The 14,091-nt window shown below is 40.4% G+C and overlaps 1 protein-coding gene across 4 annotated transcripts in view; it reads right to left on the bottom strand.

Moving 5' to 3' along the window:
* Positions 1-14,091, bottom strand: part of SCML2 (Scm polycomb group protein like 2) — a 102,081-nt gene that overhangs the window by 33,999 nt on the left and 53,991 nt on the right. For all 4 annotated transcript variants that reach the window (XM_073665376.1, XM_073665377.1, XM_073665378.1 and 1 more), the window contains 2 exons: positions 13,167-13,255; positions 11,701-11,944 (listed from right to left, as the gene is read on the bottom strand). In XM_073665376.1, coding sequence (XP_073521477.1) covers positions 11,701-11,944; positions 13,167-13,255 — 333 coding nt within the window. The remainder of the gene's footprint in view (positions 1-11,700; positions 11,945-13,166; positions 13,256-14,091) is intronic.

The raw sequence follows: 14,091 nt of genomic DNA, 5'->3' as shown, positions 1-14,091 counted from the left end.
TCTTTCCCAGGTAAGTAACAAAGCATGAATCCGGTAATCTATTGCCCCACAGTCCATGTCTGATGTACCTATTGTAGGTGCTATTGCCAATAGACAAGTATGGGCAATGTGAATGGTCTGTTGCTACAGAGTTCAATATTAAGCAAGATGTGATAAGTGTTAGAACACAGAGTGTATCACAGCCTGGAGGGACTAGCCTCTAGCCCACAAAAGTGCATTAATGAGCCTCGGGTTCCATGTTTTTTTTTTCTTGGTAGGTATCGAAAATGAAGCAATGGATAGTTGCACTAGTAGCCAACAAACAATCCTTTACTGGCACCTGAACATGGACACCATTTAATCGACCCACGGTGTATATGTCCCAGTCATTTAGCCACCAATAAATTCCTAATAAATCCAACCCCTTGTCAAGTCACATTTGTAGCGGATTAGTGTGTGTAGCGTGTAGTTCTTCTATAATGGTCGGCATATCTATCACACACTCAGTCCCAAGCCATGTTGTGAGAAGTCCTATGAGAAGCACTCCCCTCTGGTGTCACAGAGGATACTGCACCGATTACAGTCAAGGTACAAACACAACACTTGTCTAAATTAACAATCTCATCTCACACTCATCACATAGATTATCCCTAGAAAAGAAGTGATAAGACTTCTTGTACATACAAGATTAAGACTAGAGTGAGAAAGCACAGCTCATTAGTAATGGCAGCTGAGAGGAGGACAATGTCAGCAGGAGTTCTACCCAGCCATGAGACTGCTGATCCAGGTCAGCCAGACTAATTTCACAGCGTCTGTCTTTTCTCAATGTTCAGCAGAAACTCTGATCTGGAAAGTAATAGTCATACGCTGTAAAAGAGAAAATATGTCCTCCTCCTGTATAACTCAATTGTTTACTGCACATAGACACAAGAGGAGCCTGCAATCTCTCAGAAAGGGGAGCGGCAGAAACATTGGAAAGGTGTTGTGTCCAATGCTTCCTCCATTAATTACCATCCAGCTAACTGCACAGCACAGATCTGAGAGCTAATGAGATTCCAATTAGTGGCCATTATCTGATGGCATATTTTCTCTGTTTCTATAGATGAAGAGGAACACAAACCATAGATGTGTAATAATGAAGTGTATTCACACACTGCTAATGGGAAGAACCTCTGATCTATCTGAGGTAGTGTTCACATCATATATGAGCCCTATGTTGGCAATGACGGAGGTAAAATAACTTAATCTTCCCTGCTCCCTTCCTCCGCAGTGAAGAGGTGATTTGCATAATAAATACTTCCAATATATATGTCTGATGGGAGGCTTGGATGTGAGATTCCCAGAACCTAATGCACAGAAACACACCATAGGCATGAACATGGTAAGGCCAGGTTCACACCAACACAGAGCCGTATGGCGAGCACGTCCGGGTTTTCTATCGGAATCCCTGAAAAACAGGGCGACGGGAACCCCGACAGAACCATTCACTTGAATGAAGCTGACGAAGTGACTGTGAACGCTGTCCGGCCTCGGTCCTGGCAATATTCATCTTTTCTCATAGTTGGTACGAGCAGGGCCCTCTCTCCTCTTGGTATTTGTAGAATTATGTGTTACTCTGTAAGGTCTTATTTTGTCTCTACAAGTCCCCTCTGAATTGTAAAGTGCTGCAGAATATGTTGACAGCTAAGAAATAATAATAACAACAAGTAAATGGTTCCAAATAAATATCTGTGCAAGTGAGGCTCAGTCGGCAGCAGTCCCATACATCATTGGTATCGGCAGTCCTATTTGCGGAAACAATCGCCACCTGCACCTATATTCAGTGGAGTTTCACCGTAGAAGAAACAAAGAGAAAGGTGGCACTCACCATGAGCAGTGGTAAAAAACAGTCCTTTATTCCAACAAAGACATCAGAAGGAGTGGTACGCAGAGGATGTGAGGGAGCGTGGAGAGTTGGACGGCGTCCGCTTTGCGCTGCAAACCACATTTCTACGGTTCTGTCATAAATGACTATTTTTTACCGCAGCTCATGGCAAGTGCCAACTGTCTCTTTGTTTCTTCACAAAATACAAGTAAATGGTTCCGTTGAGGTTCTGTTGGGGTTCCCATCGGACTACAGTCTTTCAGGGATTTTAGTACAAACACTGACGTAGTGCTTGGAGTAGAGCACTGTATTAGTGTGAACCGAGACTAACATAATAGTAAACCAATAAGAGGCAGAAGTCAATTATTGTTTTAAGAAATGACCCCATCCCACCAACCACCCTACAAACAAAAAGAAAAAAAAGTAATTAATCACTTCTCTAACAAAAATCTGCAAAATAGATCAGAAATGTATTTTAGCTGTAGCTTGGGTCCACCACCACCACTGGGTAATGGTGCACCAGAAGCATGTCCTAGGACAGAAGTGAGGCCTTTCCTATGTCAGTCACAACTCACCCACAGGCTAAGCACATCCCAATGACCCCGCAGCTGGAAACAATTGTGCTCCCAAATTTCAAAAGCATAAACTACACATTTTCAGGAGATATTTTGTATTGCCATTATTTTACAGAAGTTAGAATACATGATATATTTCCTTATTCTTTATCTAGACTAGTCTTCATAGTGTTATATCACTACAACACAATGATTACTAGCTGTATCTTACTAATAAATTACAGGCACAATTTTTATTTTAGAGAAATTGGACATCTTTCCCATTTTTCCTATCTCTAAGTATCACAGCAAGATATTCTGTTCAAGTAAATCTTGGAAAAGTTTGCATTAAAAGGGGTGGTCCGGCACCTAAAATGTATTTTCTATCTATTTTTACACCCTAAACCCTTTTGTAATTTCCTTTATCAAACAACACCCTACACTTTTCCCTATCTATCTAATATCTAAATGTGTTTTTTTTTACTGTATGTCCTGTGATGTTTCATTTAAGAGGAGTCCCAAATTTGATGTCACAGGAGGCTGGAGCTGCACTCTCTCCCCATAGTGTCCATCAACCCTCCTGGAACATGATCTCATCAGGGGGCAGCATTGCAGTTACTCACTAGTTTGTTGCAGCGCGGCCCCCTGGTGACATCCTGTTCCAGGAGGGGGCGATGGAGGACACTGCGAGGAGTAAGTGCAGCCCCAGCCTCCTATGACATTAAGTTTGAAACTCCTCTCAAACAAAACTTCACAGGAAGTACAGTTAAAAAAAACAAAACCAAAAAAAAACACATTAAGGCTAAGTGCCCACGAAGCAGAAATGCTCCGAATTTTTTTCTGCATCTCCCTGGCAGGAAAAACGCATGCGGATTTTACATGCGTTTTTCCTGCCAGGTAGAAGCGTTTGTCAAGCGTTTCGCACATGCGATTTCGCATGCGGGTTATCAAGCGCTTTTAGCATCACTTGGAAAAGTACTTGACAACTTGGTCACACTATATAAATCCATGCAACCGGCATGGATTTATAAAGTGTGACCAAGTTAATAGTTAAAAAAAAGAAAGAATAAAAATGGTAAAAAAAAACAAACATTATACTCACCTTCCGATGGACCCCGGTCTCCTCAGCGATGCGTCCAGCGTCATTTAGTCATGTGACAGGTCACACGACCGCTGACGTCGGTGGTCATGTGACCTGTCACATAACTAAATTACGTCATGGTAGGTCCTTTTACACCATTGCGAACTGCCGAAGAGCCAGGACACATCGCTGAGGAGACCGGGGGCCATCGGAAGGTAAGTATAATGATTTTTTTTATTTTAATTCTTTTTTAACTACAGGTACTATCTCTGTCTCTCCTTCTCTTTCTCTGTTCCTTTCTGTTCCGTTCTCTTGGAGCTGAGATGAGCCAGAATCTCAGCTCCCCTTCTCCTCCTCCTCGGCCTCTCAGTAGGCCCTTCTGGAGTAGAGCTCCTACAGAGCCTCTACTCCCTGTCTTCTCCTCTCTGGACAGAACTGACTGAACGAACCTAGATCTAAGATGGTGCCCACCTTTTATACCTCCCTCTGACCATGAGCCCAGGTGACCAGCAACCAATGGGCTCCTTCCTACGCTCAGGAACCAACCCCTATCTGCTCCCACAGCACTGGGTATTCCACCCCCCTCCCCACTCCAGGCAGGGACATGGTCGGTCGTGCCTGCACTTCTGTCTAGTGGGAGCACCGTTGAACTGTCCCTCGGAAATGGGGTGTGTGTGCTGTATGCAGCTAACTGAGCCCTGGTCCATACTCCATCCTTACCTGGGAGTGGAATATCACACCTCTGGCAGAGGTGCAATACCCCTGTAGCGGCCGAGCCCTCGGGGCGCTACATTATCAGCAACACTCCTGCTAAGGGTAGACAGCTGCTCGTCCCCCCCTTAATTGGTTCTCCTCCCTTCCACCGGTGTTGAGGCGGGTGGGAACAGCAGGGGGTGAGGGTGCTGTGCTAAAATAGTTGGAGTCATGCAGATCTAAAACGCGTGGATTGCTGCAGCAGCAAGCCGAAAAGTGCAGGCATGTAAGGGATCTAGAGGTTGACAACATGTCACTGTGGTCCACATGGAGGTCCCACGCTGGTCCGGCATAGTCCACCTGGAGGTACCACAACGATCCCCCATCTCTGTCTTCCAGTGTATGGAGCCCAGTTGAGAGAACGGGGCTCTATAGACTGGAGCAGCAGCCACTGCCGGGTCTCACGCTGTACTCCGCCGGGTCTCGTGGAGTAGAGATCCGGAATGATGAGCGGTGACATGATCGCCAGTGACCTACGGAGCCTCGTTCCGCACAGTAGTATCATGTAATATGGAGTCCCATTACTTACATTCTAGATACAAAGCAGATCCTATAAGAATGTATCGTTACTTAGATTTTTTTTTACTTTCTGATCAGAACTTCCGGCTCCTGAGGAAAGAAAATCTTCAATAAATCTGACTATAGAGGAACAAACCTCAGAAAATGAAGAAAAGGGAGAAAGTGGACAAGGTACGATAGAGAATCAGCTCCATGTTGTGTGATGTCAGTCAGTGAGAATAATTCATGTGGAGCAGATGTTATCTGTCAGTGATGGGACTGTTACATGTATGATGGCTGACAATGATCCCTGACCTCTGTATGATGAGATTCCTCTGCCTTTCAGCCACAGGGACCGCAGAGTACTATCATGTAATATAGACGTTTGTCAAAAAATCAGGAAAAGATAGCACTCCCCATAGGGCATTGGTCTAAAATACTTTATTCCAGGTCATGCGTAAAGTGAGTGGTGGGCACGGGGGATGAAATCGTCCTCGTTCACTCCTGATTTTTTGACAAACGTCTATATTACTGCTACTGTGGAAGCACCACCAAACACAGGTGCAGCATGGCTATTACTCTGTAAAAGGACCGCAAGTATCACTTGGGGAATATTTGGACTGGTGCCACAGTAGCTTCGTATATATATTTTAGTATCATGTAATAAGTTGCCCCATTACTTACATTATAGATACAAAGCAGATCCTATAAGTATCTGTCATTACTGAGGGGTTTTTTTACTTTCTGATCAGAATTTCCAGCTCCCGAGGAAAGAAAATCTTCTATAAATCTGAGTATAGAGAACTGATGCACACAGTGCTAAAAAAAGTTTTGTTTTTTTTATTTTTTTTTAATTTAAACAATATTTCTATTAAATAAAGGCAGCACACATAAGTATTCACAGAAGATACATGTACACTAGAATAAGTACAACAGTATTTCAAGAAAAAGCTTTTCAGATGGATTGTATTTTTTCTACTTAAATGGACAAAAAAAGCTAACAGAAATTGCATTTTCTTTTTTTTTAATCAAGTAAATTTTTATTCATTTTATAACAGTTGCAGATATACAAATAACATTCTCAACCAATGTGTTTAACCCCCTCGCCCATACCCCCCCACAACAAGAAATTGCATAAATTAAATCCTTAATACAGTTTATAAGAGAATGCCATTAACGCCAAAACATATGCTATTCTAGATGTTCTCCTACAACAGTTATATTAAGATTAGTTTGGAAAGTTTAAAGGTATTGTTCGGTATAGAAAACTTTTTTTTTTAAGGTAGGAATTAGCTTAAAATGAAAACCGGTGGCACCTTCACTTTCCAGCTTTGCACATAGATCCAGCTCAGGCTGCTCTGGAGGTCTGCACCAGTGCCAGAAGCAATGCCTCCTCCATTCGGAAGTTAGAGGAACGCTGAAGCTTTTGGCTGCAGCCATCAGGTGACTATGAGAGCGTGTCATCAGCAAATTATCGAATGTGCTCCTCTAGACTCCTTTCTATGTCAGACAACCCCTTTAATTCATCTATTTACACATCAGTTTTTTAACAGAACTAAGGGCATGTCTCATTCTTATCCCTTTTTGCGACTAAGAATCAGCCATTCACATCTAAGGGGTTCCATTAAATGGAATGTCTGCAGGTTGTTGCTATTTAATCTGAGAGCAGTGTATTGTAGAAGCAGAGTCTGATTCCGGCGATGTGTCACTTACTAGAATGTGTGCTGTACTTTCAATACAATCAGTGTTTTATCAGCATGAGATTCACTAGAGGACTGTCTCATTTGTAGCCAGTTAGGCTAATCTGTGTAACCCCGCCCCCACCACTGATTGCAGCTTACTGACTATTCACAGTGTACACCGAAAACTGCCAGTCAGGGGTGTGGGCGAGCTCTGCAGTGATAGCACTGCTACATCTACATCAGGCAAAACAGGGACTTTATCAAAACTGCACCAAGCAGCCCAGTAAGTGATATATCACTAGAATCAGGGTCTCTGTTTCTAAATTATGCTGCTTTCAGATTCCATAGCAAAAACCTGGTGACAGATTCCCTTTGAAAACAAATGAAAAATGTAAGACATTAATTTCCATTTATTTTCAAATGATTTTAATAGATCCATTGCAAAGTAATGATTCCAAAGTTCTGACTGTTTACCGCCATCAGTCTTTCAAAATAGATGTTGCACAGGAGAAAAACGGTCCATTTTTTTTTTGCAGTTGAAAAAACAAACTGATTTGTGAATGTGCCTTTAACAGTACATGACGTCTAGATCCGTCATGAGCGCATCACTTTGCGCTTGAATATGTACGTCATGTTGATCACATGGTATTCCCTCTGACAACCCATCAGCACCCCTGTAGCACGATAGCAGGGTGTCAATAGGTTGCTATATCAAGCAGAAACCTTAAATACACCACATTTTATCAATCAAGCACCGACAGGATAGTGTAATACACAGCTACTGAGGTAGTGCTATATGTTACTAATGCAATCAGAAGATCGCATATTGAAATGCCCTGGAGGCCACAGCCATTGCGCGATCAAAGTTTGCTCGGTGCAGCTGCTACATCGCGGTGCTATAGAAGTCTATGGAGTCGCATTGCAACATCTACAATACCATGGCTGTGATAAGCAAGTAACGTAGTGATTTATTTATTTATTTTTTTGAGACTTTCTTGTGGTTGTGACCATGCAGATGTTGCAAATCGACCCCATACACTTCTATAGCACAGCGATGTAGCAGAGGCACTGAGACTATTGCAGCCACTTTATTCTCCACCTTAATTCTGGTCTGAATGTAAAGTGCATAGCAGCTGTTGTGAATCAGAATCTGCTATTGCCAGTTCATACACTGGATTTTCACCCTATTTTGTGTGGATGATGAGGGGACTTGCTGCTATTTTTATTTATTTTTAGACTAATGTATTTCACTGCAAATTCTGTTTTTTTTTTTCATTAGCGGACATCAGTGGAAAGCAGGAATTAAGTCTTAAAGGGGTGGTCCTGCACCTAAAATGTATTTTCTAACTATTATCTTTTGCATGTTTTTTTTCTTTCTTTTTAAATTCTTTTTATTGAATTTTTAATAAAAATACATAAACAACAATAACAAGGGTCATATCATGCCATTAAAATGATTAATAGGTATATATGCAATAAACAGATAAAGTAAGCAGTCCCGCAAAGGGTAATTGCATCAAGAAGGATGACCATGATCAAACCATCAAACAATCTGGGAAGGTACAGGGAGGTGAAAGAAGGAGAAGGTGGTTTTGGGGGCTGAAAGGGAGGGTGTAGATTCCAAAGAAATTTGCTTATACAAAGCTGCTGAAGTGACCATGTTAAAATGGAAGAGTTCTCAATCAGAGTAAGTGTGAGGCATATGAGTGCAATCCTAGGAAAGGGTTTAAGGATCAGTGTGTTGTCAATGTAACGTGGCTGCAATTCATGCTAAGTAGTGGTGGTCAACCCTTGGCTTTTTCTGCTGGGAGAAGAGTCGCCAAGGGGCCCAAATGTCCTTAACCTGCTCATACCTTGTGTTCCCAGTTTGATCTATCTTTACATCATAACCACTTTTGTAATTTCCTTTATTATACAATACCCAACACTTTGCTTGCATTGACTTGCATTGAATCGCATAATATCCGCATGACTACATGTACACATGCGGATATTAAGCGATTCAATGCAAGTCAATGCAAGCAAAGTGTTGGGTATTGTATAATAAAGGAAATTACAAAAGTGGTTATGATGTAAAGATAGATCAAACTGGGAACACAAGGTATGAGCAGGTTAAGGACATTTGGGCCCCTTGGCGACTCTTCTCCCAGCAGAAAAAGCCAAGGGTTGACCACCACTACTTAGCATGAATTGCAGCCACGTTACATTGACAACACACTGATCCTTAAACCCTTTCCTAGGATTGCACTCATATGCCTCACACTTACTCTGATTGAGAACTCTTCCATTTTAACATGGTCACTTCAGCAGCTTTGTATAAGCAAATTTCTTTGGAATCTACACCCTCCCTTTCAGCCCCCAAAACCACCTTCTCCTTCTTTCACCTCCCTGTACCTTCCCAGATTGTTTGATGGTTTGATCATGGTCATCCTTCTTGATGCAATTACCCTTTGCGGGACTGCTTACTTTATCTGTTTATTGCATATATACCTATTAATCATTTTAATGGCATGATATGACCCTTGTTATTGTTGTTTATGTATTTTTATTAAAAATTCAATAAAAAGAATTTAAAAAGAAAGAAAAAAAACATGCAAAAGATAATAGTTAGAAAATACATTTTAGGTGCAGGACCACCCCTTTAAGACTTAATTCCTGCTTTCCACTGATGTCCGCTAATGAAAAAAAAAAACAGAATTTGCAGTGAAATACATTAGTCTAAAAATAAATAAAAATAGCAGCAAGTCCCCTCATCATCCACACAAAATAGGGTGAAAATCCAGTGTATGAACTGGCAATAGCAGATTCTGATTCACAACAGCTGCTATGCACTTTACATTCAGACCAGAATTAAGGTGGAGAATAAAGTGGCTGCAATAGTCTCAGTGCCTCTGCTACATCGCTGTGCTATAGAAGTGTATGGGGTCGATTTGCAACATCTGCATGGTCACAACCACAAGAAAGTCTCAAAAAAATAAATAAATAAATCACTACGTTACTTGCTTATCACAGCCATGGTATTGTAGATGTTGCAATGCGACTCCATAGACTTCTATAGCACCGCGATGTAGCAGCTGCACCGAGCAAACTTTGATCGCGCAATGGCTGTGGCCTCCAGGGCATTTCAATATGCGATCTTCTGATTGCATTAGTAACATATAGCACTACCTCAGTAGCTGTGTATTACACTATCCTGTCGGTGCTTGATTGATAAAATGTGGTGTATTTAAGGTTTCTGCTTGATATAGCAACCTATTGACACCCTGCTATCGTGCTACAGGGGTGCTGATGGGTTGTCAGAGGGAATACCATGTGATCAACATGACGTACATATTCAAGCGCAAAGTGATGCGCTCATGACGGATCTAGACGTCATGTACTGTTAAAGGCACATTCACAAATCAGTTTGTTTTTTCAACTGCAAAAAAAAAATGGACCGTTTTTCTCCTGTGCAACATCTATTTTGAAAGACTGATGGCGGTAAACAGTCAGAACTTTGGAATCATTACTTTGCAATGGATCTATTAAAATCATTTGAAAATAAATGGAAATTAATGTCTTACATTTTTCATTTGTTTTCAAAGGGAATCTGTCACCAGGTTTTTGCTATGGAATCTGAAAGCAGCATAATTTAGAAACAGAGACCCTGATTCTAGTGATATATCACTTACTGGGCTGCTTGGTGCAGTTTTGATAAAGTCCCTGTTTTGCCTGATGTAGATGTAGCAGTGCTATCACTGCAGAGCTCGCCCACACCCCTGACTGGCAGTTTTCGGTGTACACTGTGAATAGTCAGTAAGCTGCAATCAGTGGTGGGGGCGGGGTTACACAGATTAGCCTAACTGGCTACAAATGAGACAGTCCTCTAGTGAATCTCATGCTGATAAAACACTGATTGTATTGAAAGTACAGCACACATTCTAGTAAGTGACACATCGCCGGAATCAGACTCTGCTTCTACAATACACTGCTCTCAGATTAAATAGCAACAACCTGCAGACATTCCATTTAATGGAACCCCTTAGATGTGAATGGCTGATTCTTAGTCGCAAAAAGGGATAAGAATGAGACATGCCCTTAGTTCTGTTAAAAAACTGATGTGTAAATAGATGAATTAAAGGGGTTGTCTGACATAGAAAGGAGTCTAGAGGAGCACATTCGATAATTTGCTGATGACACGCTCTCATAGTCACCTGATGGCTGCAGCCAAAAGCTTCAGCGTTCCTCTAACTTCCGAATGGAGGAGGCATTGCTTCTGGCACTGGTGCAGACCTCCAGAGCAGCCTGAGCTGGATCTATGTGCAAAGCTGGAAAGTGAAGGTGCCACCGGTTTTCATTTTAAGCTAATTCCTACCTTAAAAAAAAAAGTTTTCTATACCGAACAATACCTTTAAACTTTCCAAACTAATCTTAATATAACTGTTGTAGGAGAACATCTAGAATAGCATATGTTTTGGCGTTAATGGCATTCTCTTATAAACTGTATTAAGGATTTAATTTATGCAATTTCTTGTTGTGGGGGGGTATGGGCGAGGGGGTTAAACACATTGGTTGAGAATGTTATTTGTATATCTGCAACTGATATAAAATGAATAAAAATTTACTTGATTAAAAAAAAAGAAAATGCAATTTCTGTTAGCTTTTTTTGTCCATTTAAGTAGAAAAAATACAATCCATCTGAAAAGCTTTTTCTTGAAATACTGTTGTACTTATTCTAGTGTACATGTATCTTCTGTGAATACTTATGTGTGCTGCCTTTATTTAATAGAAATATTGTTTAAATTAAAAAAAATAAAAAAAACAAAACTTTTTTTTAGCACTGTGTGCATCACTTTTATAAATGGTGCCCTAAGGCCTAAGTTTGTTTCGTTTCTACTCTTCTCATGTGAATGACCATATATGATTTACTACAGCTTACCATGTGACGCCCAGATTTACACATCACAGGCTATATTCAGTGGAGGCAAAGGACAGACCTGTTCACTTAGTCTTCTACACTGCCACCTAGTGGTGTGTTTTTATAGTACAGTCACATTGTACAAGCACTGCGCTTGCACTTCTTTGAACCTTAAAATACTGCTTACAGTGCATTAGTCACAAAAAGAAAAATCACAATTTCATTCACCATTATAATTTACATCTTCCACAAAAAAAGATCTTAAAAACCAAACAAACAAAAACAAAACCCATCATTTCCTACCTTCCCGTTATACGTTTGTAAAACAAAAGCTTCAGACGGTCTCTTTATATTCACTGTATCTGAAATGTACAGCAAGTCATGTTACCTACCATTGTTTCCAGGAGGCTGTAGAGAATCTCCAGTTATACTGCACCACCCGACAGGAAAGATGTCACGAGAGTCATATTTGCACCAGTAGTCAAAGGCTCCCCTCCATCCATCAAATGTGATGAATATTTCATCTCCTTTCACATCTCCGACCGTAGCCGGACAGATTAAAAATGGATTCTTTTTGTCCACAGCTTCCAGTTTCAATCCAATTTTAAATAAATTCTGAGATGGTTTTTGTGGTTCCTGTTAGAAAAAAAATATATATATTTTTTTCCGAATTTAAATAGCTAGAAGACACAAAAAAGGATTCAAGGCCACAAAACACAAATAGGGTGATTTGGCTGTTGCCCATGTCTGGATTGGCAGCACCACACCACCATGGTCACTGTCACAGTGTAGCCATCTATAGGTGGTATTACATTGTTTTTTCTTCTAATTTGCATACCTTTCTCTCTAGGAGACAAAGAGCCTGATTCACTATTGCATTTGTGTCTGTTTTTTTTGGTATTTTTATTTTTGCGCCTTACTCTTTAAATTTGCGCTTTTATGAAGTCTATTTTATGTGTTTGACTGTGGTTATTTTTTTTAGTTTGCCATTTTGCAGGATGAGGGATCTTCCAGATGATTTGATCATTTGCGACTTTTTGAAAAATCAGCTCCCCTAGATATTTTGGCACAAATTTTGTGCCATTCTGCGAAATGTAGGACTCACAGACAAGGATGAAAACAAAACATTTTGACCATTTCCAATGGACTGCTAAAAACTCTGTGGATTTGTGGGTAAAACTGACAGTAACCTACAGAGCTGCAGGACATTAACTATCGATTTGAAAAATGCAGATACAAGATAACACCACTTTTCACTGCAGTTTTCAGCCACGATACAAGGGCTCACCATAAAGTTATATCTTATTCATAGGTTCCATAAAGATAGTCGATAACTTTATTTTTTGCAAATAACCCAGAAAGGCTACATTGACACATCTGTTGTACATGTCCGTTTGCGGTCCGTTTTTTTTTTTTTTCAATGATTCGGACCCATAGAGTTTAATTAATTCATTCACGCATCCGTTTTTTAAAAATGCGGCTGTCCCAGGTCGGTGAGTCTCAGAGCAGGTCCTATTTTCATCCTTTTTGCAGATCAGAGTTGGCTATTAAAGTCCATGTGGATTGGTTTAAAATGGATGTAAACAGGAGACATACTTTTTACTTCAGCGTTCTGTGTTTCATCCGTTTTTCACTGATCCAGTGCTAAGAGTTAATGGATAAAAAAGTTCAGACAGACTACTTCCTTCAGTTTAAAGCAGATCAGAAAAAAAAACTGATGTAAAACAGATGACACGAGAGAAAAAAGGTCGTAAATATGGCAGTGTATGTGTTAATGTAGCTGGAAAACAACTAAGGAAAGTCTCAACCCTTCACAAAAAAAAATTACGTATAAAAAGTGTGAACTTTTATTTCCTACCTTTTTGAAGTATGTCGCGGGTGCCATTTCTGCTCCATTTAGTGTTCTTAACAGAAACATAGGCCAGGAAGAGGCATTCATCCGGAATCCTTTCCGAGAGAAAATAGAAATATCACTACAAAAATGTGGCTACACATTCTGATTTACTTTATAATATACATATTAAACAGAAAAAAATTATACACAATATACCAGATTTGTAAAAATGCTATAGTTCTATAATTGCTCCATTCTTTACACTTCATGTACACTAAAGTATAACTATAAGTAAAGCTTGCTCTGCTGCAAGCTATCCAGTGTGTACGGCTATTAGAAGAACCGTGCAATATGTACAAATAATGCTACAATTATCTCAGAGGACACCATCACACTCCTGTAGGCAGACATTCACTGTCCCTGACATCAATTATCATTACCTTATTACAAAAGTACAGCTCCTCAAATGTAGCCCTATGACTAATTGTGCCTTGCAACCCTACCCCTTAAGACTATGTTTACACGCAGTGTTTTTGCAGCATTTTTTTCTGCAGCCAAAGCCTGCTCTCTTGGCAGTAAAAACGCAGCATTCATGCATGCATTTTTGCAGCTTTTTTAGTGCAGACTATATGTAGGATTTGTCCACAGTACAAGTTTAAAAAGTTAGTTTGTTGTTTTGTTTTTTGCAGTGTTTTGGCATTTTCTCATTGCTTTCTATCGGTGCACAAACGCTGAAAGAACGGACGTGCTGCAGATTTAAAAACGTTGCGGGTCTCAAATTCAGTCAGGAGAAAAAAAACAAATGCGTGCAGGAGATATCTGATAGCTTTTGCTGGTACTGGAAAATGCACCTTTTTTTCAGCAGCAAAAATGCTGTGTGTGAACACAGCCTTTCTTCTTCTCAGTGCTAATGAAGTGATAGGTCGCTGCATTCACTCCAACCAATGAG

The sequence above is a fragment of the Phyllobates terribilis genome, unplaced genomic scaffold, assembly GCF_046119375.1.
Source record: "Phyllobates terribilis strain yellow unplaced genomic scaffold, ASM4611937v1 Scaffold_2__4_contigs__length_985480577, whole genome shotgun sequence".
NCBI classification, from domain to species: domain Eukaryota; kingdom Metazoa; phylum Chordata; class Amphibia; order Anura; family Dendrobatidae; genus Phyllobates; species Phyllobates terribilis.
The sequence above is the reverse complement of the archived record's forward strand: the minus strand, read 5'-3'. Positions and strand labels throughout refer to the sequence as shown.